We start from the raw sequence: 27,962 nt of genomic DNA, 5'->3' as shown, positions 1-27,962 counted from the left end.
GAGTGAATAATTTAGCGAAAGTTAGCTCAGGAAAGTAGGCTACGAAGTGATGCGCTGTGAACTTGCAATGACTGCTATCTGCTGTTTTTGAATGGATCAATGATATGGATTAGGATAATACATACATCTCACTCTGGGACTGGGAGAGATAGTGAGTCTCGATATTATCTCTCGGCGACATGGGCATGGCAGAGCGTTCTTCGCGTGGCCTCGCGGGACGGCGAGCCACCGATTCCGGCGTGAGGAGTGCGGGCAGTGGAGCCGTGTCTGCCCGCGGTGTGTGTTGTTGGGACGGCGACGCCGCCTCTTCTTCCTCCGTCTCGTACTCCGTATCCGTCTCCGGACGGGGCAAATTGGCGATTAGAAAGGAATCCATGGTGGTCTGACCGGGGTTCGATGGAGGCCCTATACCTCGCCCGCGTCCAGTGCAGGATCGGGCTGGTTCGCGACGGGAACCAGAACCAGAGGCGACCGGCGAACCATGGCTAGCCGTCGGGCGCTTGCTGCGCCCGGCCGGGGCCTTAGGCTTCCGCGGTGTGGGCATGAAACCCGCTCACAAACAACGAAAAAAGAAAACTACACGAATGAAACTATAGGATTACTGATCTACTGGACACTAAACGGCACTGGAATTATCTGTCTGTCTCTCTCTCTGTATGTGTGTGTTACACCAACGCTCTCCTCCTCACACTGAGGTAAGTTCATGTTGAAACTTTTATAACATTTTGAGTGTTGATTTGTGAATGCTTTCATCGGGGAGGTGTTGCTGTGTTGTTGATGTGTTTGTGTTGGCTTGTTTTGGTATAGAGAGGCCTGAGAGGCCGGGCGGTTGCTACGAGGCTCTGATGTAGCCATTGTTGTCTTGCTGTTTTGGTAAACTTTTGTAGGAAGAGACTTTGAACTTTTTTGCGTGTATATGGAGCTGTGTGTGGGTTAGGGTGACTCAGTGCAGCAGGTCACAGCTTTTCAAGTGAAAATGTTTTTGATTCATGCAGAATGGTCTGCTTGAAGATCTGCTTGTTTTGTTTTCATTGTCTGACACCACCACTGCTGCGGCCGCGCCGCACTGTGTCGGCGGAGCCGTGTCCTGATAAATGAGTTCACTTTGGGTTCATGGGGAGGTCGATTTCTCCTTTGTTTTCAAACAAGCTGACTTTGATGTGTGATTTTTAACCACCCTTTTATCATAGCAACATGACATTTTGTCACAGGCTAGAGGAAAGTGTACTTTTGCATAAACCTTGAAAACAGCCCCAACTCGTGAAACTCGGGCGTCGCAGCCTCAGACAACGAGAATAACTCGGGAAACTCGTGGCGGCGCAGTCAATGAGTTAAGTGGTTCCCCTAACAGGGCATCATCTGGGAGTGTTCATATATGGGCATTGCCAAATATGGGTCAACAATGTGATGTCACAACAAAGTAATGTTAACCGGCCTCTGATGAGGCGTTACCCGGCCTCTAGCCTCGGAAACCCAGACTTTTATTTTAGGAAGAAAAATAAAACCCGGCCTCTGACAAGATGCACCGGTTTTCATGGTGAGGTCACAATAACAGCGACCTATTCGCAACTACCAACTACTATTATAGCTGAAGTTACCTGGAGTGTGGGCGTCAGATTTACCTGTAAAGTCCTCTGGGACAGCAATAATCTCGGAGGACTTTAAATCTGACCAGTCTCTGTCATGCAGAGCATCTATGACTGTATGTGGAACAGAACACCAACTTCCACTGACTATAATGGACAACTGCTCAAACATTTATCAAATTGTAAAGTAATAAGGAAGAGGCAAACATTTCGAAATAGCTGATCTACAATCTTACAATGTGAGGCATTGTGAGCTGGGAGATCTGCTATTTTCACAATATCTGTGGAATAGAGTCAGACTAAAATGTAATGCCTCATCAACTCCTACAATTCCACAGGCTTATCTTATTTGTTTGTATTCATTATGTTATTATTTATATTTATTTAAGAATAAGAATAAGAATACATTTTATAAATATAGCACTTAACATTTGAAACAAATCTCAAAGTGTTAAATGTATCAACGTAATGAAAGAATACAGATGTCTGTGACAGAATGTTAATAATGTCCCTGTCTCTAAACTAAAGTAATACAGACAATGTTTTGGTTGATAAATGCCATAGTGAACTACAAGTCCCAGGGTGCAAGATTGCCCATGTGACAGAAAGGGGACATTTGATTGGTTGTGCTGCGTTGTGACTGTGACGTCCGGAAGTGACGTCTTCCTTTGTTTGAATTTAGCGTAGCCTACCAGGCGCGCTAACGTATGTACACTTTAGCAACGCTCGTCTCCCAGTAAAGTATTTAAACCTTTATTACCTCCATGGATTAAACGAACTGGAATAAAACCAATAACGGCTGTATTCCCCGAATCCCGATCTATTTCCTGGATTGAATACACTCCCAGGAGACGGAGGGGTAGCAACAGTGAGTGTAAGTACAGGAACAAACTACATAGTTTGTTCCTCCCTTCCCTTCATTCTTTACCGGACTAAATGTGCTTGTTTCAACCAGTCTAGATATTATACCTATGGTTATCTATCTACACGTGCTGGGGGACCACATCGAGTGTTGATTGCTGTCTGTTGTTTATGTTTTAAAACGAGGTGAAGTCAGTGCTAATGCTAGCAAACTGATAACTTTTGCCAGTGTTAGTCGTTTTAGTTCATTGGTTTTAAACCAGTGGTCCGGGGACCACCAGTAATTGAATGAATTATATACAGTATGTGTGTGTTTCAACGCTAATCTGGTATGTTTAATACTAAAATGATTTTGCTGTACATTGTGTTGGCTGGTTTTAACTATCAAGCATCAGCAGTGAATAATAAAGTGTGAATGTTAATGTACAGTTCTGCCTAAAGGCAGTTGTCAGTTGTCATGGATATGTAGTGTCAATATTTTACTGCATAAAGATGAACATGTTTTACTTTGAAAGCCTCAAGAATGTGTTGCTGCCCTTGTTATTGGATATGTTTGTGTGGGACAATGCCTTGCATACACCTTATAAAATACATGCACCCATAGTTGCATTTATTTAGTTGTACACTTGTTTTTTGTGTAGACTTTATATAATTCGGTCTTAGTAATTGGTGGTGTTTATTGATAAATTGGTCTCAACTTGAACATAATTCTGAATGGTATTATTAAAAGTCTTAAATGTTTAAAATCTGACTCTGCTAAAGCTGCAGTGTAATATTGGCTAGGCATAACAGTAATGTACAATATGTCTATGTTGTCAGAATATTTAGAGCAGTGGTTCTCAACCTTTTCAGGCTGCATATTTCTCATATATTGTATGAGCTGTTTGACATGCATTGTCTAGTGGTCTAGCCCACAGCTACTGCTTAAAGTTACTTGTTTATATGTTTTGTCAAGTGACCTACACCTCACTGTGGAATGAACAGCCATGGATTGACTACTGTGTCCCAGAGAGTGAGCCACATGTATGTAAAGTATGGAATTCGATTTTTTCCCCTTTAAAAATATACAGAAAATTTAACATTTTGAAATGTAGAATTATGTGTAGGAACCCGAGTTCCAGTAGGACCCCCAGTCCCAGTGGAATACCGAGATCAAGCATCCTAACTGCAAACCTCCGCCCCACTGGAACCCCAAATTCAGCATTTTCTTCCTTTGACTTTTATCATACTCAGGTTGGCATGGTTGCAGTTGGCAGTTCACTAGACCTGTACCAGGAGGATGGTGTTCCTCACGGTATCCAATCTTGGGACATGGTAAGAGGTCCTTCCGAGAATCCGAGCCTGCATTTTTTATGTTCTATATGGTAAAGTTGACTTTTATTTTCTCTCTCAAAAATGTCCATGAACTTTCCTTTTGTCGTTCTAACTTTAAATGCTGTTTGGCAAAAAAGTTTGATGTGTGATGTACACAAGTAGAAGCATGCCACTGAAAACATCATCAGGGATCACATCATTTTCAGCAAAGAATCCTCAATATGCAGCAATAATAACTTTACCGACCTTTCTTGTGGTCAGTTCTATACATAATAGTTGAACAGCAGCATGTTATAGTTTCAGTGAGAGCTTGAAAATGTATCTCTCTCTCTGTCTCTCTCTCTCGGATTATAAGGCCATCGGAAAATCACCAGACGCCCATACAGGACAGCCACCAGAAGGAGGAGGGAAGGCTCTGTCGAAGTGGTTCACAGAAGCTTGTGATCGAGGTAGGAACATGGTAGCACTTGAGAACCAACAGTACAATGGGGCAACAGCCCCAATAGGCAAAATGTAATCTCCACAGTCTCGTATAACACACAAGTTGAGTTCAAGTTGAGAGTGCAAGTGCACATTTTAAATTGTGTCGAGTCAAACGGGTTGCACTTTTTGTGTTCAGAATATTTAAGTTCCTCATGTAATGTGCCCATGAATACAATGTTCTAAAATAATTGTTTACAAGAGATAAAGGGATATTTCACTTTCAAACATGGGAGTTATTTTAAGGTTTTCACTTTTTTGTGAGCACCCCATGCAGTTTTAAAGTTGCTTGATTCAGTATTTAGATATTTCATATTCATTTTATTTTAATTCATTATTGTATTTAATTTTTTCCCTAAAAAGAATCACGCTTTAGAAGGCCAATATCAGTCACTAGAACCATGGATATCTGATCAAATTAATCTCTCTCTCTCTCTCTCTCTCTCTCTCTCTCTCACACTCACACTCACACTCACACACTCACACCACACCACAGTTTTATGTATCAAGGTTTCATAATGCTGACAGTACATGGATATACACAATGATTAGTAGTCTTTAAGGTGGTTATGTTCCATTTGATATCCTCCTATCACAGCAGCTCACACGTCTTGTTGCTGTGTTTGTGCATTGTTTTATTTCACCCAGCAGGTATGGGAGTTTTTTTTTAGTATCATAGGTCATGTTTTCAAACTCTCCTTGGGTGGTTCTGATCTGTGGGAAGTATGTGTCTCTGATGTCTTGTTACAGTGGACAGGCGGTTAGGAAGTGTAGCTCAGTTTCCAGGTATGCCTATGACGCCCTTTCTCGGTTGCAAGACTGTGCTAGGTGCTGGTGTTACATTTTCTGCCATGCTTAATTGTTCCTGTACATTTCTCATGTACTGAGGCATACCCCCAAAGTGCTAGAAGGCATTGAATTTCTGTCTGTCCACTGAATGCTGCTCGCCATTTCTTCTGTAGTGTAAAACATATGCAAATCAAAATGCATTTCTCGCGCTCTGTACTGACATCAGTGGTGCTCGGGTCGCGCTGCAAATGACGTTTTGGACAGTTTGATATGTGACTTGGCTCGATAGCTCAGATTAGTGCATTCAGACAAACACATCTTTATAAATCAGATTTGAAACCACCTCTGGATGTGGTTTGTAAAAATCGGATTTCATGTGACCTGTCTGCATTTAGACTATTTTAAGCAAATCAGATTCCAATCTTGATGTGACACAGATCGAATTCAGACTGGATTTGTCTGGCAGTGTAAATCAGGCCTTAGGCAAGTGACCTTTGTAATTTGTGATAATTCATGTGTTAATTCATGTGTTATTAAGCACTTAACTATTTGTCTGTCTCCCTATCTGATGTGCAGGGCCAGATATCTCCCTCTACATCCGACCTGCTGGTACAAATCTACCTCCCAAACTCAAATGTGCAAGTGCCAAGGACGAAGTTTGAACGTCTCAACAGGTCCAAAGTGTCTATTCACCCAGGAGCTCTGCCAACTGGTCTTTGGGAGAGATGTCCTCAGAAACTCAAACTTCGCAGGAAAGCGCCCAGAGGGAAAACCACCCAAGTCCCAACTGGACCAAAGATTGGTCGAAGCTGTGATAGGCAAGTGTACAGAATCAAATACCCCAAATCTATTATCCAGTAGTGTCACTTTTAGAGACACTAGGCCCTCTGGACTCACCACACCTAGCTCGGCTGCTGGGTAGTGTAGCCTGCTCTATTGGCATGCACAGGACACAATTTATCCAAATTATCGTCACTGTTCGAATGCCTATGGCATCATTGATGATGACGTAATTGCGACCGTCAGGTCGCATTTACTACCAAAACCTCCACCGGCTGTCTGTCAGTCAGTCAGTCTGTCCGTCATGTCACACTTTTCCCCAACTCATATCTCCGCCACCGTTGCCCCAAGACATGCCAAACTTTGCACACACACTCCTTGCCTGCCAATCCACAACCTCCACCTCTCACGTCATACGGGCAGCCATAGTTACACCTGGAATGTTGAATCTCCATATATGGAGATAACCTACGCATCACACAAAGTCTGACCTCACCAGCCCATACTTGGGCATGGACGACTTATATCTCCATATACGGAGATGGCCATATATGGAGATACGATGACATCACAGAGACAGCTGATGATGCTCCTACAGAGCATCATTAGCTCCTTTATATAGGGCTTGTTTGTGTATTGTATGACATCACGCCACATCATCAGCTGTGGACTCTGTGATGTCATCGTATCTCCATATATGGCCATCTCCGTATATGGAGATATAAGTCGTCCATGCCCAAGTATGGGCTGGTGAGGTCAGACTTTGTGTGATGCGTAGGTTATCTACATATATGGACATATGCTCCTACAGATTTTGCCCTAAAATCACGCAAATCGGTACACAGTATGTCTACACTCATGTCATCAACATGGATCTGTCCCATATAGCGCCACCATCTGGCCGATTTTTCAAACACATTTTTGGACACTGCTCCTACACATTTTGCCCTAAAATCACAAATCCGTACACAGTATGTCTACACTCATGTCATCAACATAGATCTGTCCTATATAGCGCCAATATTAGGCCGATTTTTTCAAAAACATTTTTGGACACTGCTCCTACAGATTTTGCCCTAAATTCACGCTGCGACCTGACGGTCGCTTATCTCCCGATTGGGGAGTCTTACTGGTAATGATTTTGGTCAAACAGTGTGTCACTGAACATCACAACATAATTACTGTGACTTGTATTTATCTGGTATTGGGCAGAAACCAACTACGGTATATGTCAAAAATATCACCTTTTCGGGATATGAAAATAAAATGTTTTTACTGCCTCATCAAACTTGGTATGGTGACTTAATATCTAGTTGAAATTGAAATTGTGTACAAATACAAGTGTAGTTAGGAGTGTTTTATTTATTTTTTATTTATTTAAAAAAATAATTACCATTCATTTTGTCCATTGATTAGAATGACAAAATCAGACGGGGAGACATTTCTAGAGTTGGATGGTTTGACCTTCAATTTATGCTTGAGTGTCAGAGATTCGAGGTAAGAAGAAAGTGCAACAACTGAACAAACCCACAAGCTGGCCAAAGGCCTACATAATTTATCTCAAGTCTTGCCTTAATCTGTAAGCCATTTTCATTGACTCGTTTGTACTTTTTTTGTTACTGATGTTGCAATGTTTAGTTTTTCTACAAAGTCCTAAATCTTTGGCAGCTCTAGAGTTTTTTCTGCGCTTTTGTTACTGATGTTATACTATAAAAGAAAATAAATATTGTAATTTCACTATACCTATGTTCTTTGCACTAGAGCACTGTTTAAGCTCTGTTCTGCTGACTTGCACTGCAAGCACTTTGTGTTTAAAATTGAAAATAAATGACAAACCTTGTCAAAGAGTTGTACACAAGTTCCTGCCACACACATCTGGTTATGTTTAATATCTGTTTTGAATGGTTACACAGGTGATTTGTTGATTGAGTGTAATGCTATTAGTACTTAATATACTGAAAGCAGTTTGTAAAAATAATTTACTTAAAATGTACTGACAATGCATTTGTTACACATAGTATACTGTATATAATGTGTACCAAATGCATTGTCAGTACATTTCAAGTAAATTATTTTTACGAACTGCTTTCAGTATATTAAGTACTAATATACTTGTAGTGCACTAGCAGTATAGTACTAAAAAGTAAACTGCAGACTAGTATATTAAGTACTAATACCTTTGAAGTACAATTTTAGTAAATAACTAAAAAGTATACTTCAGACCAGTATGTTTCTAATACACTGATAGCATATTTTAAATATATTTTTTCAATATATTCCAATTGTATTTTTGGTGTACTTTTAGAAAATACACTTTAGTATACTTTTAGAAAATGCACTTTAGTATACTTTTAGACAATACACTTTAGTATACTTTTAGACAACACACTTTAGTATACTTGTAAAGTATATTTTCATTTAATTTCAAGTACTACTTAAGTGTTTTCATTTTAGTACACTTAAGTACTACTTAAGTGTTTTCATTTTAGCACATTTAAATTATATTTTTATTAAGTATGTTTCAAGCATATTTAGTATACTTTCAAAAAATATACTAAGCATATTTTTTTTTCGCCTGGGCATACATGCCCCCAACCTGCAGCCGCAGCTTTTTTCACATGTTTTGAAACCTGCAGTTTACAGCTAACGGCCAGTTAGTTAGTTTTTACAATGGTCTTTAACAAGGATTTATATATAGATTTTTACTGCTAACGGCCACCAGGGGTGCGGCTTATATATGTAAACATTTGTTTTTTGTTCTAAATTTAGCTTTCAGGTGAGGCTTATAGTCCAGCAATTACGGTATTTCTCTCTTCTGATTACAGCTCCAATTCTCGCCAGGTCGCCGTCAAAGAGCTCATCTGCCTGCCTCCTAAAGAGTTGCACAACCCTGTAGAGAAGGTGACAATCAGCATTTATTTTCTTCCTCCGCTCACTTTGAAAGTGAATTCCCACACCAGGGACATGGCCCCTGATTCAGCCCGGGAAAAATAGTTGGAGAGGCCCTCATTGCGCGCAATAGAGAGAGACCTCTCTCTATAGCGCTTCTGCTCAAAGATTTGCCATTTCAGATCATGACAAGTGACACTGACAAGCCAGTGGGCCAATTACATGAGTTATATTTCGTCATTGTCGGGTGGAAACCTTGTATGTCCAAAACCGTTTGTTTTGTATTTATCATTTAAAAAATGATTTAAACTAGTGAAAACAGCCGATCTACAAGCACACAACGCCTCGCACCGCGAGGCGTTGTGTGCGTGTAGATCTGCTGTTTTCACTACTTTTGTGTGACGGCCTTGTCTGATGAAGCAGGGCTTTACTTTACGAAAAAATGTACAAATTTGAAACTTGGAGATACAAGGTTTCTGCCCGACTGTGATGATTTACTTTGTTGGCCACCCAGCCCCCAAAATGGAACGAAGGCCGACATTTTATTTATTTATTTTTTCTTAATAGCCGCCTGGACCGGCCGGGAATGAACCGGCCGTTCGGGAGTTGTTCTGCTTTTCCCAATGGCCAGCACGTCCCTGGTGACGATCAGCATTTATTTTCTTCCTCCACTCCCTTTGAAAGTGAATTCCCACACACAGTTGCATGAGCTCCTGTTCCTGTATGTCACAGACGAGATGGGAAGACGGGACGTTGAGGAAGAGAGTTCAGCTCAAGTTGACCCCATCAATGTCCCGCGGAAGCAAAGAAAGGAGCGGCCTCCTGAGGTCATCGCCCCGGGACGCTGCCCCGGTGTGTCCTGATGATGCGGCCCAACATAGCCGGTAGGGTGTAACGATAAAAGTAACTGAATTGAAAAATCGATTTGAAATTACCTCCTATATCATACATGGGCAACTGGCGACCTTCACTTAACTCTTACAGTGCCTATCCCGAACAAGTTCGGCTTTATTTCAATCCAATACAATATTTTATTTGCTATTTTACTTACCCCGAGCTGCTTGGAGCAACGTGGGTGGTCCTTGCTCGTCCAGCGCTAGCCAACGAGAGACGCTAGATGGTCCGACGATTTATTCCATTGAAAATGGTTTAAAATAAAGTTTAGAGCCCCCCAAAAAAACCTTAATATATACTGTCGGCGGCGCGATGTATGCCAGGGTAAAATGAATTATTTAATCGGAGGCCTCAGCGAAGCCCCGGTCTAAACGTCCATCCATGGTCCAGGCCAACACTCGGCCATACACGGGCCGTAGTCGCGCTAACGGCCGCATCGCGCCGCCCACTCCAATAATAAATCACATCTTTAGACAGGATTTTCTCCGGATTGTGTTCCCAGACCCGAAGAAAAAGTTTTTTGCGACTGAAATAGCTTTAGATCGGGCTTCTAAATGGGTTAGCATTTTGGCTACGTGTCAGCTAGCTTCCTCCTCTCGTCACCCATAGCATTGGCTGGAGTGAAATCCCAAGGCACTTGGGACAGTGTCGACGGAAGCTAGAGAGAAGGTCTATGGAGAAATTTCTGGCACTCTAGCGCCCCTTGTGGCCGGCGGCACTGTATGAGTTAATGCAGCCCTCAGGTTAATATCAGAATACTGATATTAACTTATATTATTGATTTCAGCTGTTACAATTCCAAAAATGCAAACCCACTTTAATGACTGGTAGTATTACATTTTTTTACGTCCAATGTATTTGTAATTAAGTTAATAAAGTTTACATACGTATAACTAAATGCTTGTGAAATTAAGCAAACAAAAGATTTCAGGATTCCAATTAAAAAATAACAAAAGATAATTCAGGATTCCAACTCAAAAGTAGCAAAAATAGCCGATCTACAAGCTCAAGATGCGTTGCAGCGCGACACGTTTTGAGCTTGTAGATAGGCTACCTTTGCTACTCTTACTGAAGATAAGAGGTTTTTGCTTGACAGTAACAATATGCAATGTGGCCCTCTGGCGTGAGGAGATATAGTGGCCCTTTCCATCATCAAAGTTGCCCACCCCTGTCCTATATCGATAGACAAAAGAAAAATATCGTACCGTTTTGTATCGTATCGTTTTACAATGCAGATAATCGGTATCGAATCGTTTTTGCAATGCGAATAATCGATTGTATGGAAACGAAGTATTTTGCCTTGTATTTAGCAATTTTAAGAGGGAAAATAAAAAAGAGGGTCTTTTTTTACTAATTCAATTCCATATAGCTACTCTTGGTCTATCGATAAATGTGTGTAATCTCTGTGTTCATGTCAGGGTGCAGGTTTGTCCATATGTGTTGAAATATAATGTCCATGGAGTTTTCCCTTAAAAAGCCTGCACTATTGACATGTTTCACACATACCGGCGTTTCATTTCTTTGCTAAATAGTTACTATATTGATTTTAAATCATTGAATCGAATCGTATCGTATCGCCATGAATGAACCAATATCGTCCATGTATTGTGATGCGTATCCTATCGTTACTAGTAAGACACCTCAGGGTGACATGCGACCTCGCCCTAAAGGGCAAGGTCACGCCAATTCTTGGCCATCTGACCAGTGATGTATATGGGACCAGTTACTCATACTGTATATGGAGAGTTGGAGACCCCTGCATGATAGTCAACGATGTTATGTCAAATGATGTCCATATATGGGCAATGACATTACCAAATATGGGCATTCCCAAATATGTCCTTAACTCATCTGCTGCCATTTAACAATACCTTCGTACTCTCATATGCCAAACTGTCTCCATAGACTTCCATGTAATTCATAGTGCACAGATCATGCACACCCATGCCTAGATAATGTGTCCACATTGCTCACAGCTTTCAAACAAAAACATCCGAATGGAAATCCGTTCAGGCATTCATGAGATAGCAGCCATTATGTTTTCCTAAAATGTAAACAAAGATGGCTGCCATGTTTGAAAGATGGGGTTGCTATGGGGGTTAAACATGCAATTTCGCGATCGCTATCATGCCTACTACATTTTTTGGGGTCCAAATTTTTTTTTTGAAAAAAAAAAAGTAGATTTTTTTTTCTTCTTTTTTTTTTCAAAAATTCTCGGGTTCCTCGGGCATTTCAGGGCCGTACAACGGGATTTTTTCGGGCTCCTCGGCCATGGCAGCACATGAGTTAATATTGATAACATAATATCCTTAATAATGTCCTTAATATGGATAACATAGGAATCTCCATGTATGGGCATAAAACGTATGTTAATTAGTAAAGCCAAGCAGGGCCTTGGCGAGTTAGGGCCTGGGTTTGATGCCTGGGAATCTCCATATATGGGCATAAGGGGGTACCCTAACAGGGCATCATCTGGGAATGCCCATACTGTAAATGGACACTTTATTTATTTTATCCTTTATTAATATATATCCATATATACATATATGGACTTTATATTAACGTTTTCGGCCTGGGATTGATGACATCAGAAATCTCCATATATGGGCATAAAAGGGATTTTGTTTCTAGGAATGACAATATATGGACTTTTTTTATTTTATTTTATCCTTATTAAATGTATCGTTACACCCATAATAGCCGGCCAGATGATGAGCTCTCCGACAGAGCTCCTTGGGCCTTGGAGGAGGTGTTTGCTGTGGATGAAAGTGTCGCCGCGGTCGTCGCCGGGTCCCGGGACAGCCCAGCAGGGCGGCAGCAGACGCCCAGGGCAGCCAGGGGGGCCTTCTTCGTTTTGAAGAACAAGCCCATAGTCTTCCACGCGGTCAGGGAGAGGATACGAAAGAGGCCCACCCACATGGACCGCCCTGCTGCCTACAAGTACAAACTGGACCAAAAGGTCAGTCAGCTCTGGTGGCCTTTAGGCTGGTCTTTTATTATACAACAGCGCACAGCGGCGTCAGTTCAGAAAAAGCTAAGGTATGGCGACATGACTGGTGTCTTGCACGCGCGCGAAGACACCAGTCATGTTGCCATACCTTAGCAACAGGCATGATACATTTAAGAAGTACATTCTATTTTTTTGCCCGTTTCTACGGTTTCTTGGGCTGGATTTGGCAGCCTGGAATGGTTGTTCAAGTGCAGCATGCTAGTAAACGTGCCACAATTAACAATAATGCATTGCACCTGTGCAGCTGACCTGCGGAACCTGGGAATAGACCATTTTGTCAAGATGGGGAGAATACAAGTGTGGAGAATATAATTATAATACCGAATTAAAGTGACCATTGTGTTAAATTTTGCATTTGTAGTTATTTTGTTTCCCTGTTGAAAGTGGAATATCCCTTTAAGAACTACATACCCTTTGTCATAACAAATAGCGAACACAATGTCTATTGCTATTTTCATTATTTTTAAAAGAAAGGGAAAAAAAAGGCAGAGATTGTCGAACAGGCAGATTGATATTGAAAAAAATGAACGAGACGTGTCCTCGATCAACATTCACAATGAACATGTTTCAGCTCGCCTATACCCCATTAGCAGCATGATTGTGGCTGTTTTATGTCACTCCAGTGCATATACTAGTTGACCTCTATAGTAACTGCCAAAACCTCAACTCTCCCCCACTTCCATTCTCAGTGATGTTGACACGTTGGAATGTAATAAATCTAAAAAAAAAAAAAAAAAAAAGATAATTTCGTTAGTCTTGAGTGTGCGAGAGTGCATAGGAAAAAGCTTTGGCAAACGGCACATACAGGGGCGTCACAAAGGGGGGGGAGTGGGACTGAGTTACTAGGGCCCAAGGTGGAGGGGGCCAGGGGCAAGCTTGTAGATCTGCTATTTTTGAAAAGTCTTGAAAATGTGTGCAAATCTTTGAATATATGTATTTTTCAAGCGAATATTTGTAACTCAAATATGGCTACTGGGGGGTCCCCTGGAACTAAATATTTTGAGATGGGTGGTCCGTGGCCAAATACATATCAATTTGGGGGTCCTTCACATGAAAAGGTTTGAGCACCACTGACATAGAAACATAGGATTTTCAAAAAACCTTTTCTAAAAGGATTTAGATTTAGAAGACAAGAATCAGGTCAAAATTCTAATTTTCATGATTTTTCAAAAATAGCAGATCTACAAGCTCGCAGCGTGGCGCTGTGAGCTTGTATATCTGCTATTTTTCGATAGTTAAAGCATTAAATAACACATAATAATGTTCCCAATAATGTTCCCAATCTAAATGGGTTAAAACATTCATGGGGGGCCCCACAGTGAATCCTTGTACCCAGGGCCCAGAATGTGGTGCGACGCCCCTGGGCACATGCCCTAAGAATGGGGAAGAGTCACGGGAGAGTGAGACTTGGGCATGGTTTCCATAGATGCTGGCCCACGATAGCTGTTATTAAACACAAGTTTTCCACTGGGTTCATAGCGCCATGTTTATTTAGTGTTTTCAACATTTCACGCAGAGACTGGTCAGTTGTCACGTACATATACTTCCCTGATTGGCTACAGCGTGTGCTTTCAGCGCAGGAAGAAAGCGAATGGTTTCCCCTCTCCAGCTGTTGATAAACAAATGAATTAAAGAATGTAAACCGGTGTGATTTCACGCTAAACGCATACCGAGGATGAGGATGCGTGTGCCGTTTGTAGCAAGAAGGCCGCGGGTCGTCGTTGCCCCGCAATGTTGCGCGGGCGACTGGGCGGTGAGTGAAATAAGAGAAATGCATCGTGTTCTCTCACTGACTGGATGGCTGCGTTGCAGGTCCCTGGCCACAATAGAGGCTTGTCATGGAGGGTTTAGATAGCGATTACAGGCAACATGCTGTAGGTCAGGGGTCTTCATTCAACATTTTCAGGCCAAGGACCCCTTAGCTGAGAGAGAGATGAAGCAGAGACCCCCTCCACGTGTTGTATAAATGTGTACTGCAGAATTTCATAGATAGATTGTTTGACAGCAGCACTGTCATCAGTCGGATTGGTGTTGGATTCGTGTTAATGTGTTTTTTTCAGGCATTGAACCATTTAATCGTCGATACTTAGTGAACTTGACCTTTCACGCCGTACTTCGTCTGCTCTTCTTTTACCTCCACACCAAACCTATTTGCCAGAAATAGCCGATCTACAAGCTCTCAACGCCTCACGTTGAGAGCTTGTAGATCTGCTATTTTCGGCTAAAGTTCTCCTCAGAATATGGACACTAGGGTTCAAGTGGTTAATATATAAATATATATATATATATATATCACTCAAAAGATTTGGAGGACCCCCTGTAGTAACTCTGAGGATCCCCTAGGGGTCCCGGACCCCCTTTTGAAGATCATTACTGTAGGAGGTTCAGTAAAAGGACAGTTTCAACTAAGTGATATATCACATCTTCTTCCCTGACAGAACATGCAAATGTTTTGACACTAATAAAGGGGTGCCCGCTGGCCTACTGGTCCAGGCGCATACCACATAGGCATTGCCATTTAGGCATTGATGCCTGACGGCGTCGCCGGTTCGATTCCAGATCCGGATGATCTATGCCGCATGTCACTCCCCGTCTCTCTCCCCCCATTTCCTGTCATTCTACTGTCCTATCCAATAAAGGCAAAAAAGACCCAAATCAAGAAATCCAAACATGCAAAGTGCAAACATGACCCGCTTTAATTACTTCAGTCTATAGTAGCTTAATGACTAGCACTAGTCTTTTTTTTGTCCAATGTATTTGTATTTAAGTTCATAAAGTTAACATAAGAACATAAATGCATTTGAAATTAAATCAATCCTTTTCATGATTCCAATCCAGAAATCGCAGTCGATGTTGGCTATTTTTGACTGTGTATGCATTGTTTGTAGCCCTCTGTAGTGAGTGTGAAAATATAGTGGGCCCTCTCCATCGTCAAAGTTGCCCACCCCTGGTTTATGGTGAATTAACTCTTGCCTATACTGTGATAAAACGTGTGAATTCAAGGCAGGAGTCGACAGCAGCGTCGACAGGGAGAGCCCGAACAGACAGACATACCTGCGGAGGAGCCACAGCCGGCCAGCTCCACATGAGAGTGAGGTGAGGTCAGGGATGGGACGGGACGATATGAACATTTCATGTCATGATGATTATTGTGACTAAAAGAAACTGCGATTTACGATATTATCGCGATAATCCAAATATCCAATATCCATTAAAAAATGGCAGATCTACAAGCTCACAGCGCGTTGTTAGCTTGTAGATCGGCTATTTTTTGGCAAAGATATTTGGTAGACAGAGTGAAAAAAAAGACTGTATCAAGTAGTTATTTCCAGTTCCATTTGACCAATTCTGGAGGGTTTAAATGGTACCGTGATTATATTTTAATGTTCTTTTAGTTTTTTTGCTATTTGTTATATCCATGAGTTGAATACAAATAGTCGGAGGCGTTAGGGTTTTTTCTTGCTAATCAGTTTAAAAGCGCCAAATTTTGCACAGATGTAGCCCAGGGCATGTTCTAATGATATAGCTAGGGCGCCCGAGTCGGCGACCTTCGGGGTTGCCACAGCGGCCAAATCTAGTTGGGCTCCCATCGACTTTCTATACAGGAGGAAAATACCCCAAAAACTTTGGGGTATTTAATCTGGGTATTTAAGTAGGATGTGAGGGGTCTAACAAGGGGTTTGTCATGGTGCTGAATCCATTGCAAGCATTTGTTTTGCACTAAAACATTCCTTGGGCTACAAATGGCCCCAGAAAACGATCGTTTAGTGATGAAAAGTGATGAGTCATCACTTTTCACAGTTTTTTCACAGTTTTGTGGGCATTTGCTGGGGCCATTTGTTGTCAATATATTTAGTCTTTTTTTAAAAACATTTTTCGTCATAATTTTAGTCGACGAAATCAACACTGTCCACGATACGATTATTGATCATGATTATCGTCACATCCCTATAGGTGAGGTCCACATTAACATCCCAGGGGGAGGAAGGGGCCGTGGGACACCTGCCCCGCTGCACCAGACTCCAACCTGCTCCCAGGGCAAACCACCACCAGCACCACTCCAAGAATGCTTTGTCCATAGGTAACCCCTGTGCTAAAGTTAACCCATTTAGGCCTAGGATTATTGACCGCTTTAACTATTGAAAAATAGCAGATATACAAGCTCACAGCGCGGCACCGAGTGCCGCGCTGCAAGCTTGTAGACCTGCTATTTTTGAAAAATCCAGATTTTTCTTTGCAAGTCTTTGAATATATCTATTTAAAAGCGAACATTTGTAACTCAAATATTTGCTTCTGGGGGGGGTCCCTGGAACAACATATTTTGAGATGGGGGTCCGTGGCCAAATACCTGTAATTTTGGGGGTCCTTGCCATGAAAAAGTTTGAGAACAACATGATTTAGGAGAAGGATTTAGAAGTCTGGTCAAAGATCGGGTCAAAGATATTCAAAGACTTGCACACATTTTCACGATTTTTCAAAAATAGCAGATCTACAAGCTCGCAGTGCCGCGCTGTGAGCTTGTATATCTGCTATTTTTCAATAGTTAAAGCATAAAATTAATGGTTAAAGTGGTTAAAATCTAACGCGACTCGGGCGCGTTCCAGGTATTTGAAAGTTAAACACACCGGAAGGCTAATAAAACAGGAGGCCTAAAAATTGTTCCTCGTATAACAAGTATGCCGTACAAGCAAGTGTAACATGACCGGAGGGACCGTGTAATGGGACGACAGAGGATTGTTTTAAAAGGGCGTGAAAGCAATGAAATACAATTATACACATACTTCAAAAGGAGGAAGACAATAAAAGTCCCGGAGGCTTATAATGTCCATTGTGGTCCCTCTGTGCGAATGTTGCGAGTTGGGGGACAACTCATGTGAGCGTGCCTGGTGCCACATGGGCGTCACAAGGGGGGGAAAAGTGGGACTGAGTTACTATAGGGCCCAAGGTGGAGGGGCCTTAATTATTTTATACTTTAGCTATTGAAAAATAGCAGATATACAAGCTCACAGCGCGGCACCGAGAATTTTGCTTTTGGGGGGTCCCTGGAACTAAATATTTTGAGATGGAGGTCCGTGGTCAAATACATATCATTTTGGGGTTCCTTCAAGTTTGAGCACCACTGACATAGAAACATAGGCTTTACAAAAAACCTTAGAAGGATTTGAAATATTCAAAGACTTTTTCATGATTTTTCAAAAATAGCAGATCTATAAGCTTGCAGCGCGGCACTCGGTGCCGCGCTGTGAGCTTGTATATCTGCTATTTTTCAATAGTTAAAGCACAATAGAATGCGCTATAATGTGTTCCCGGTCTAAATGGGTAAATAAACCCCCTCCCCTATGAAGAACATTCATGGGGGGCCCGCAGTGAATCCTTGTACCCGGGGCCCAGGATTTGGTGCGACACCCCTGCTGATGCCACGTGGGGGCATGAGGGATCTAAGGTAGTGGTTATGCATTTATCATTTTAAAAATGATTTAAACTAGTGAAAACAGCCGATCTACAAGCACACAACTCCTCGCGCCGCGAGGCGTTGTGTGCTTGTATCAGCTGTTTTCACTACTTTTGTGCGACGGCCTTGTATGATGAAGCAGGGCTTTACTTGGTGAAAGAACGTACAAATTTGAAACTTGGAGATACAAGGTTTCCACCCAACAACGATGATATGAGAATCTGCTCTGGGACGTTTCCATTTTCCAAAATGGTCTCTGAGTGAACTGACTTCTCTCTTAAAGAGGTGGTGCCATAGTTTTGTGCTTTTTCTGTTTTGTATGTGTCTATGGAGTTAACTTTACTTTAATAGACCAGTGGTTCTCAACCTTTTCAGGCCGTGACCCCCCCAAATAATCATATTTTAACTGCCCCCACCCTGACGAGCACTAAGATTTGAGGAATTACATTTATATAATGTGAAAATAGCCGATCCACTGCATGCTCACAACGCCGCTTCTATTGTGAAAATAGCCGATCGGCTATTTTCACAATTTCTGCCTCTAATATATTTGACAATTTGGCCAATGTTTAATTTGTCATTTTAAATTGTCACTTTAAACATGTGCAGATAATGATATCCTCTAGTCTATACACTTAAACTTTATGTTGGTTTGTTTACTGAGAGTGAGAAAACAATGTTGCACATTAAGTTAATCATCTGGGGACCCCTTAAAATAATTTGGGGACCCCCCTGGGGTGGGTGTGGCTAACTTTAGCTGGGTCACCACCCACCTGACAACCAGGCATACTTAATGAACTGGTGGTTGTGGCCACATAAAAAACATATTTTTTTTATGTGTATTCATAACACTTTCTGTAGACTTTTTTTTTGGAAAAAATCTTCCTCCTGGTATAATCATATTACCTGATCATGATGTTTTAGGAGGGAAAACAAATCATGTCACCCCATCTTTAACCACTTAAGCCTGTACAGTATGTCATAGAATGAATAGCAAAAAGATCGAAAAGGTCACATTGTGACGCATTGTGAGTTCTTGATTCTTGATAGGTCTGCTATTACTATTTTCTTTTTTGTAATTCAGAAAATGTTTAATCTGACTCCGCCAGATGGTGGCAGAAGTGCGTATACTGCACATAACGCCCTACTTCTACCATCTGGAATTGATCGGGCAGACCCGATGTAAGGGGCGGGCCATTTTTTCAAATTCTTTAGCCGGTGATTGGATGGGGCCGTCTGTCTATCACAGTCCGGGAGTGCCAAGTCCAACCACTCATATTGGCCTGTCTGCATGACGTTACACCCAGAATCCGCCTCCTGGGTTTCCACGTGGTCTGCAGTCAGACTCTATTGGCTCAGAGCCGCTCAGAGCCCGCCCGTAGCTGCCGCTGATTGGTCAGGTCTGGGACTTTACGATCGATATCAACTCTCCCTGAGCGGTCTCAGATGGTAAAGTAGGGCGGTACGCACTGCTGCCACCATCTGGCGGAGTCAGGTTAGAAAATGTAACAAATAGAAAATAAACAAATAGTCATTTTTAGAATCTTTGGTTTTAGGCATCGAAACTGCAGGTCTCGCCTATAATAAGCCCAAAAAAGGGACGCCAGGTTGAAGGTGCCAGCTTTGAACACTAGTGTTGTTATCCTGGTGGCAACATTCGCTTTATATTTATCTCCCAGCAGTTTTCACCCTATTTAGCATAGGGCGAAAACAGGAGGGAACCTAGTATATCGTCACTGTCGGGCAGAAACCTCTTATCTCCAAGTTTCAAATGTGTACATTTTTTCGCAAAGTAAAGCACTGCTTCATCATACAAAGTAGTGAAAACAGCTGATCTACAAGCACACAACGCCTCGCGGTGCGAGGCGTTGTGTGCTAGTAGATCGTCTGTTTTCACTAGTTTAAATCATTTTAAAAGTGATAAATGCAAAACAAACGGTTTTGGACATACAAGGTTTCCACCCGACAACTACGATATATAATATAGAGTCCTGGGGGGATTCCGGTAAAGTAAGTATATACAGGGTTTAAGTGGATAAAGAGACTTTGGCTGCGTCTGAAATCTTCGACTCATTCACTATACTCACTTCTGCCTTTATAGGGAGTTCTATGTAGTGGACTGTATCGTGAACTCATTGGCCAAACACACGCACGCACGCACGCACGCACGCACGCACGCACGCACGCACGCACGCACGCACGCACGCACGCACGCACGCACGCACACACACACACACACACACACACACACACACACACACACACACACACACACACACACACACACACACACACACACACACACACACACACACACACACACACACACACACACACACTTCAGACACTACTTACAGTAATGATGTCATTGCTGCCATATGAATGTGTTCACCCATTCAAATCTGGAAAGCATTTGTCATTTTAGTTTTAGCCTGGCTATAAAAAAATAGCAGATCTGTCTACTGTCCTATCAACAAAGGCATAAAACACCCCAAAACATATCTTTAAAAATAAATAAATAGCAGATCTGGATTTGAACTTTTTTTAATCTTGAAAGTGAAAATGAAAATTTGAATACGTTACTTTTGCCTAAATCTTCTCTTCTCGGGGTCCCTGCCACAAAATATGGTAACACATTAAAATAAGGTACCATTAAACATTAGTTAACCGTTATTAATATGCTTAATAAAGCTAATAATCTATTTATAAGCTACTTTATTAACAATTAATAAACCATTTATAAGAAACTTATTAACCTTAAAGCTATACTGTGTAAGTTGCTAAACTAGTGGTCAGTAGTATTGCTTTTTTCGGCCGTTTTTCGCCCGGAGTCGCCGCGGACCACCGCCGTGGACCACCGGAGCGGGCCGCAAACCACTGCGACCGATACGAATCCGTAGAGGGGTAGAACGTAATTTTCTGACCAGGATTTGGGGAGTAAGAGGTTAAACAACTGTTGCTGAGGGAGGCTACTTCCTGAAGAGACGGCAGACACGCTGTGATTGGCCGGTAGTGTATCATGTGTGTATGATCCGCGATGTGATTGGCCAACGTATACACAACGTATACAGATGATGCAGATGACGTAATTTTTCGAAATTCTCCCCCCCTCACGGCTCATAGAAAACATATAAAGAGAAGGCTTTAGAAGCTGAAAATAACGGAGTGGGTGTTCTAAAACGTTAGCGATTTAACAGTTAGGACAATTTTAAGATTTGTTTTATAAAAAAAGTTACATAGTATAACTTTAATATATGTTTGTTAATAAATTGATAATAAAGAAGTTATTCAACCTTAATAAACACCTAATAAACTATTTATAAGATACTTTATTAACGATTAACAAGCCATTTATAAGGAACCTATTAACCTTTTATATGGTTAATTAATAGATTGTTACCCAAAATATTTTCAGATGGGGGTCCGTGGCCAAATATACTACGATTTGGAGGTCCTTGGCACGCAAAGGTTTGAGACCTAACTGATGTAGAAGAAACGACGTCAGGTCTTGAAGGAGTAGTAAGAAAACTTTTTCTTTCAGTTACACTCGCCATGAAGCTTTCAATTCATTTCTTTTTCCCTGCATTCCTGAGCCAATAATTTGATAACCGGGTCATAGGTGTAACTAGTACTTAAGTAGATTTACTTAAGTACTGTACTTAAGTACAATTTGGAGGTATTTGTACTTTACTTGAGTATTTCCAATTCTTTATTCTACTCCACTACATCTTGGATCCAAATATTGTACTTTTACTCCATTACATTTATTTGAAAACTTTAGTTACTAGTTACATTGCAGATATAAATTATAATATTATAACACATAAATGAACCACTTTAGCCCTATTTTATACCATGGCTATTTGAAAAAAGCCGATCTACAAGTGAGCTTGTAGATCTGCTATTTTCAAACATTTTGGGACTTTAAGTACTTTTTTATGCCAATACTTTCATAAGTATAGTAGTCATTTCATAAGTATATTTTGAGTACTTTTGTATCGCATTATTCATACTTTTACTTAAGTAAGAAATGTGAGTACTTTTTCCATCACTGGTCATAGGTCATTAGGAGACACTTTGAGCCGGTCATCAAATTATCGTGCTCTGGAATGCGACAAAAACCAAGATATTCCTGAATTCCAGGCTTCATGGGGTGTGTAACTGAAATGAAATAAGTCATCTTTGGGGATGAACCCCTCCTTTGATGGTGGGTTAGTGATGTCATGGCTGTGGCGTGCCAGCCAGGTGAATGTGTCAGTTAAACTGTCTCTGAACGTGCAGTGACATAACGTCACTGTCGGGCAGAAACCTCGTACCTCCCAAGTTTCAAATGTGTAGGCGTGTTTTGGTAAATGAAAGCCCTATAATTCATCATGAAACAGTCTCGCACAGAAGTATAGTGAAAATAGCAGATCTACAAGCATGATGCCCCCCCCTCCCAAAAAAAACCATGATCACAAGGTATTATGATTATAGTAGGAGGAAGACTTTTTCCAAAAAAGTGTACAGAAAGTGTTAAAATGTATGTTTTTATGTGGCCACACACACCAGTTCATTAAGTATGCCTGGTTGTCAGGTGGGTGGTGATGACCCAGCTGACGTTAGCCACACCCACAGTGTTGGGTCTGTATGGTAAAAGGGATGGGGATGAGTTTATGATGTCATTAAATCTGTGTTTTTCGACTGGGCCTTTTGACCCACCCGGTGGTCTATTAGAGTAATGTTAACTCCAGGCATATAGACACTTACAAAACAGGAAAAGTACAAAACCTCTTTAAAAAGGTGGTGCCATAGTTTTGTACTTTTTCTGGTTTTCATGTGTCTAGGAGGTTGACAATGTATTCCCGTTGTATTTGGGGTTTCTTCCTGGAGGCTGACCTTGTGGGTCAAAAGTGCAGATCCAAAAACAGTGATTAAATGACATCATATAATCATCCCCTCCCCTTTTATCATTCACCCAACACTGTGGGTGTGGCTAACTTCAGCTGGGTCACCGCCCACCTGACAACCAGGCATAATTAATGAACTGGTGGGTGTGGTCACATAAAAAACAACTTTTAACTCTATCTGTACACTTTTTTGGAAAGAATCTTCCTCCTAGTATAATCATAATATCTGATAATCATGTTTTAGGGGGGCAAAAAATCATGGCACCCCATCTTTAAAATAATAACAAAAAAAGGAAGGTTTTTTGGACATGCAAGGTTTCCGGCCGACAACGAGGATAAGGTTTCTGTGGTCTTTAGTTTCAGGGAGGAACAGGGAGAAGGCCTCGACCTCGGCCACACCTGCTGGGAGACCAAACAGTGGCGTAGCGGCAGACAAAACCTCATCACGGTCTGTTCCACCCCCACCGCCGTCCAGTCTGACCTCTGACCTCAGCGGTGAAGAACAGCGACCAAGAGGAGGCGGAGGTCACTTTGCACACCGTCACTAGCGGGAAGTATCAAAGTATACACTCACGCAAGTGCTGTGCCTTAAGACCTGAGGGAGCCGCGATGCTACAAATGTCTTCTAAATCAGGGGTCTTCAACAGGGGGTCCGGGACCCCTAGGGGGTCCTCAGAGTTACTACAAAGGGGCCTCCAAATCTTTGTGTGATAGAAACTTTTTTCTCCTGTAGATCGGCTATTTTCGGCAAAGAGCTTTGGTGTAGAGGGGAAAAAGAGCAGACTAAGTACAGACTGAAAGGTTAAGTTTAGTAAGTATTGACGGTTCAAGTGGATACATATCTGATACAAAATACACTGATGATTGTGCTGTCAAACGATGAAACTATATGGAATCTGGGGGTCCCTGCTTCATCTCTCTCTCAGTTAAGGGTTCCTTGGCCTGAAAACGTTGAAGACCCCTGTATTAAGACCTAAGGACCCGATGCTACAAATGTCTTCTAAATCCTAACAGTTTTCTTGCAAAAAATATGTTGCTATATCCGTGGTGCTCAAAACCTTTTCCATGTCGGGACCCCCAACATTGTATGTATATAGTAGATCTATAAGCTCGTAGTGCGTCACTTTGTGCCACGCTATGAGCTTGTATAACTGCTATTTTTGAGTGGCCTACTAATGTGCTTGGCTGGCAAACCACAACCTCCGCCCCTGATTTCTCACATGCCCCTCTTCCAGCGCCACCATGAAGTTGCCGACCTGACCGTCGCTTATCTCCCGATTCGGGAGTCTTACTGGTATAGCTAACATCTAAAATGACAGAGAGATGCTGTAGCTGTAGTTATAAGTTACTTTTCAGACTTTTTCAGATTATTATTACTTAATATGCATTAACCACTTAAGCCCTATATCTCTGCTGTCGGGCCGAAACCTCCTAACTCCAAAATGTTCAAAATGAGCTCAAGTGGAGTTAGGAGGTTTTGACCAAAGGGCTTTTTACTACTTTTCATTGGTTAAATACTATTTAAACCAACACACAGACGTAAAGGATGTTCAATAGCACATATTTATGAAAAAAGAGAGGGCCAATCGGGTGGAGTTGGAGTTGTCGGCAGAAAGTGTGAAGGGTGTTCAATAGCCTTGATTTATGCCAAAAAAATCTAAAAACAAAAAAAAATAGTTAAGAGGTTTTGGCCAGACAGTGACGATATTATAGTTGATACATTTGAAAATAGACGATCTACAAGCTCACCATGCGTCGCATTTTGAGCACATTCATGAATAATGTGTATTTTTTACTTTGGGTATTTACGTGTATTTTGAACACAATATGCTTTTGTGCTTTTACTCAAGTAAAATGATGAACACAGGCCTTTTACTTGTAACAGAGCATTATTATATTGTCGTATTGCTACTTTTACTTACTTAAAATAGCAGATATACAAACTCATAACACATGGCTACAATGTTCTGTGCACGCCGCCCGCACAACTATAAAGGATGTGAAATGGTGTCAAAGTTACCTTTCAATTAATTCATAAGTAGTAATAGAGCAGACCTATACTGGCCTTATCATAGTGTAGCCTGCTGTGATGGGTTATCACCGCGGTGTAGTCTTTTAAATACAGAAAACTACAACATTACGTCCTTAGCCACATCTCTCCTCTGTTTTTACTTTCAGACATCTCCCCATCACCCCGTTCACCGATTGGTCGATCTAGACCAATCAGTGTGGCCCCTGGTTTTAGAGGCACAGAGGCGCGGTGATAGGACTTCACTGTGAGTCCGTGACTATGATGGCCATCACATTTTTAGGTGATAGCTTATCACCTAAAAGTTGAGGTGATAGCTCTTCACCGCAGACTCTGATAAACCCTTAAGAAGGAAATGATCTGATAAAATATTGCTGTAGTTCAACGTTGTTACTAGAGATGTTGTTCCTTTTACATATGAATGATTTATTTCTTTATGGCAGCAGATGGTTACTATCAGAATATATTAACTTTCAATCAAAATAATCTCTTTTATTTTACAAAAGAATATCACTTATATACACCTTTAAACACTGAATCATCAGGACTGAGTAACAATAGTTTTTTTGTTTCTTGCAATTACCAAAGTTTCCAAAGAATTACCCAAGTTATTTTGGAAACCATGAAAATCATTTGAAAAAGTATTTCCACTCTGTCCAGTCCTGTAGTGAATCCCGCTGATACATTGTGGGCTGCTGACGCATGTACAGCAGGGGTCCGGGACCCCTAGGGGGTCCTCAGAGTTACAACAGGGGGTCCTCCAAATCTTTTGTGTGATAGAAACATTTTTTTCTCCTTTTTTATATTAACCAAAAATAGCCTTTAGCCAACAATAGCAGATCTACAAGCTCGAGCTTGTAGATCGGCTATTTTTGGCAAAGAGCTTTGGTGTATTGGGGAAAAAGAGCAGACTAAGTACAGAATGAAAGGTCAAGTTTTTTAAGTATTGACGGTTCAAGTGGTTAAATATCTGAAAACACAAATTGACATGAGTCCAAAATACACTGATGATTTAATGTGCAGTCAAAAGATGAAACTATATGGAATCTATGAAGAGGTTGTGGGGGTCCCTGCTTCATCTCTCTCTCAACTAGGCCAACTAGGCCTTGGCCTGAAAACATTGAAGACCTCTGATGTACAGTACAGTGAAATGTAATTTTTTTGCGACCGTCAGTTACTATCAAAACCTCCAAAGGCTGTCTGTCAGTCTGTCTGTCTGTCAGTCAAGTCACACATCACGTCACACTTTTCCCCTACTCATATCTCCACCACCGTAGCCCCTATCCATGCCAAACTTTGCACACACACTCCTTTGCTTCCAAACCACAACCTCCACCCCTCATTTCTCACATGGCCCTCTTCTAGCGCCACCATGAGGCCGATTCTTGCAAAACACATTTTTGGACACTGCTCCTATTTACAGATTTTGCCCTAAAATCACGCAAAGCGGCACACAGTATGTGTACAGTCCTTTCATCAAAATGGATCTGTCCCATTTAGCGCCACCATCAGGCCGATTTTTTAAAACACATTTTTGGACACTGCTCCTACAGATTTTGCCTTAAAATCACGCAAAGCGGTGTATACATGTGACCTGGTGGTCGCTTATCTCCCGTTTAGGGAGTCTTACTGGTAACTCAGAGAGTGTACAAAAATTACCACATTTGCACACAATCCAAAAAACACTGAGAACTGTTACCAGCGTGGCCCCCTGCAGGTGTGACCGCCCTACACCCGCATACAAAAGAGACTCATTTAACCCATTTAGACCAGGGGCGTCAGTTCAGAAAAAGCTAAGGTATGGCAACATGACTGGTGTCTTGCACGCGTGCGAAGGTGCGCGTGCAAGACACCAGTCATGTTGCCATACCTTAGCAACAGGAATGATACATTTATTTTAAGAAGTACATTCTATTTTTTTAACCGTTTACGTTTTCTTGGGCTGGATATTGCAGCCTGGAACGGTTGTTCAAGTGCAGCTAAACTTGGCATGTTAGTAAACGTGACACAATTAACAATAATGCATTGCACCTGTGCAGCTGACCTACGGAACCTGGGAATATACCATTTTGTCAAGATGGGGAGAATACAAGTCTGGAGAATATAATTATAATACCTTGTTAAAGTGACCATGTTGTGAAATTTTGCATTTGTAGTTATTTTACTGTAATTTAACAACATACTGTAATAACCAGCACAGTAGACAAAGAGACATTCATGTATTTATATTTAAAAGTAACTTTTATTTTCCCCCCTGGACTGAGGGTATGGCAGCTGCATTTAGACATCCGGGTCACTCTAGATTTGAACCACTTCGACCATTGTTTAATGTTTTAACTATTTAAAAAAATAGCAGCTCTACAAGCTCACAGCGCGGCACTGAGTGCCGCGCTGCGAGCTTGTAGGTCTGCTATTTTGGAAAAAATCATGGAACATTTGTGCAAATCTTTTAACAAACATTTGTAACTCAAAATATTTGCTTCTGGGGGGGGGGGGGGGGGGGGGGTCCCTGACACATACTATTTTGAAATGGGGATTGACATGAAAAAAGTTTGAGAACCACTGACGTAGAATCACGCGTTTTTCAAAAACCTCAGTAAGGATTTAGAAGACATTCATAGAATCGGGGTCAAAAATATTCAAAGACTTGCACAGATGTTCGCGACTTTTTAAAAATAGCAGATCTGCAAGCTCGCAGCGCGGCACTCGGTGCTGCGCTGCGAGCTTGTATATCTGCTATTTTTCAATAGTTAAAGTGTGAAACAATGGTCAAAGTAATAACGCGTAATAATGCGTTGGCGTCCTAAGCGGTTTAACCTGGCGTCTTGCCCAAGCAGGGGAGCCGCCGAGAGGCAAACCTGTGGCCCGCGCATTCCACCAACCCACCCATAATAGCGGCGATGACAGAAGGGGGCACGGGACGCAGACCCCCACGGCACAGCTCGCCGCGGCGCGGAGCAATAACCTGGCCATTGTGCGGCTGGCATGA

The 27,962-nt window shown here is 41.7% G+C and overlaps 1 protein-coding gene across 1 annotated transcript; it reads left to right on the top strand.

The window, feature by feature from the left end:
* LOC308295428 (uncharacterized protein) lies at window positions 1-27,962 on the top strand (the record flags this gene model as incomplete). The annotated part of the gene is made up of 7 exons (XM_080738482.1): window positions 1-695; window positions 8,636-8,711; window positions 9,432-9,583; window positions 12,294-12,552; window positions 15,607-15,699; window positions 16,558-16,684; window positions 27,811-27,962. The coding sequence occupies exons 3-7, from the start codon at window positions 9,489-9,491 to the stop codon at window positions 27,960-27,962; spliced, it is 726 nt and encodes a 241-aa protein (XP_080594608.1). The 5' UTR covers window positions 1-695; window positions 8,636-8,711; window positions 9,432-9,488.

The sequence above is a fragment of the Nannobrachium achirus genome, assembly GCF_963921795.1.
Source record: "Nannobrachium achirus genome assembly, chromosome: 12".
Classification (NCBI taxonomy): domain Eukaryota; kingdom Metazoa; phylum Chordata; class Actinopteri; order Myctophiformes; family Myctophidae; genus Nannobrachium; species Nannobrachium achirus.
This window is presented reverse-complemented; position numbering and strand designations above follow the sequence as displayed.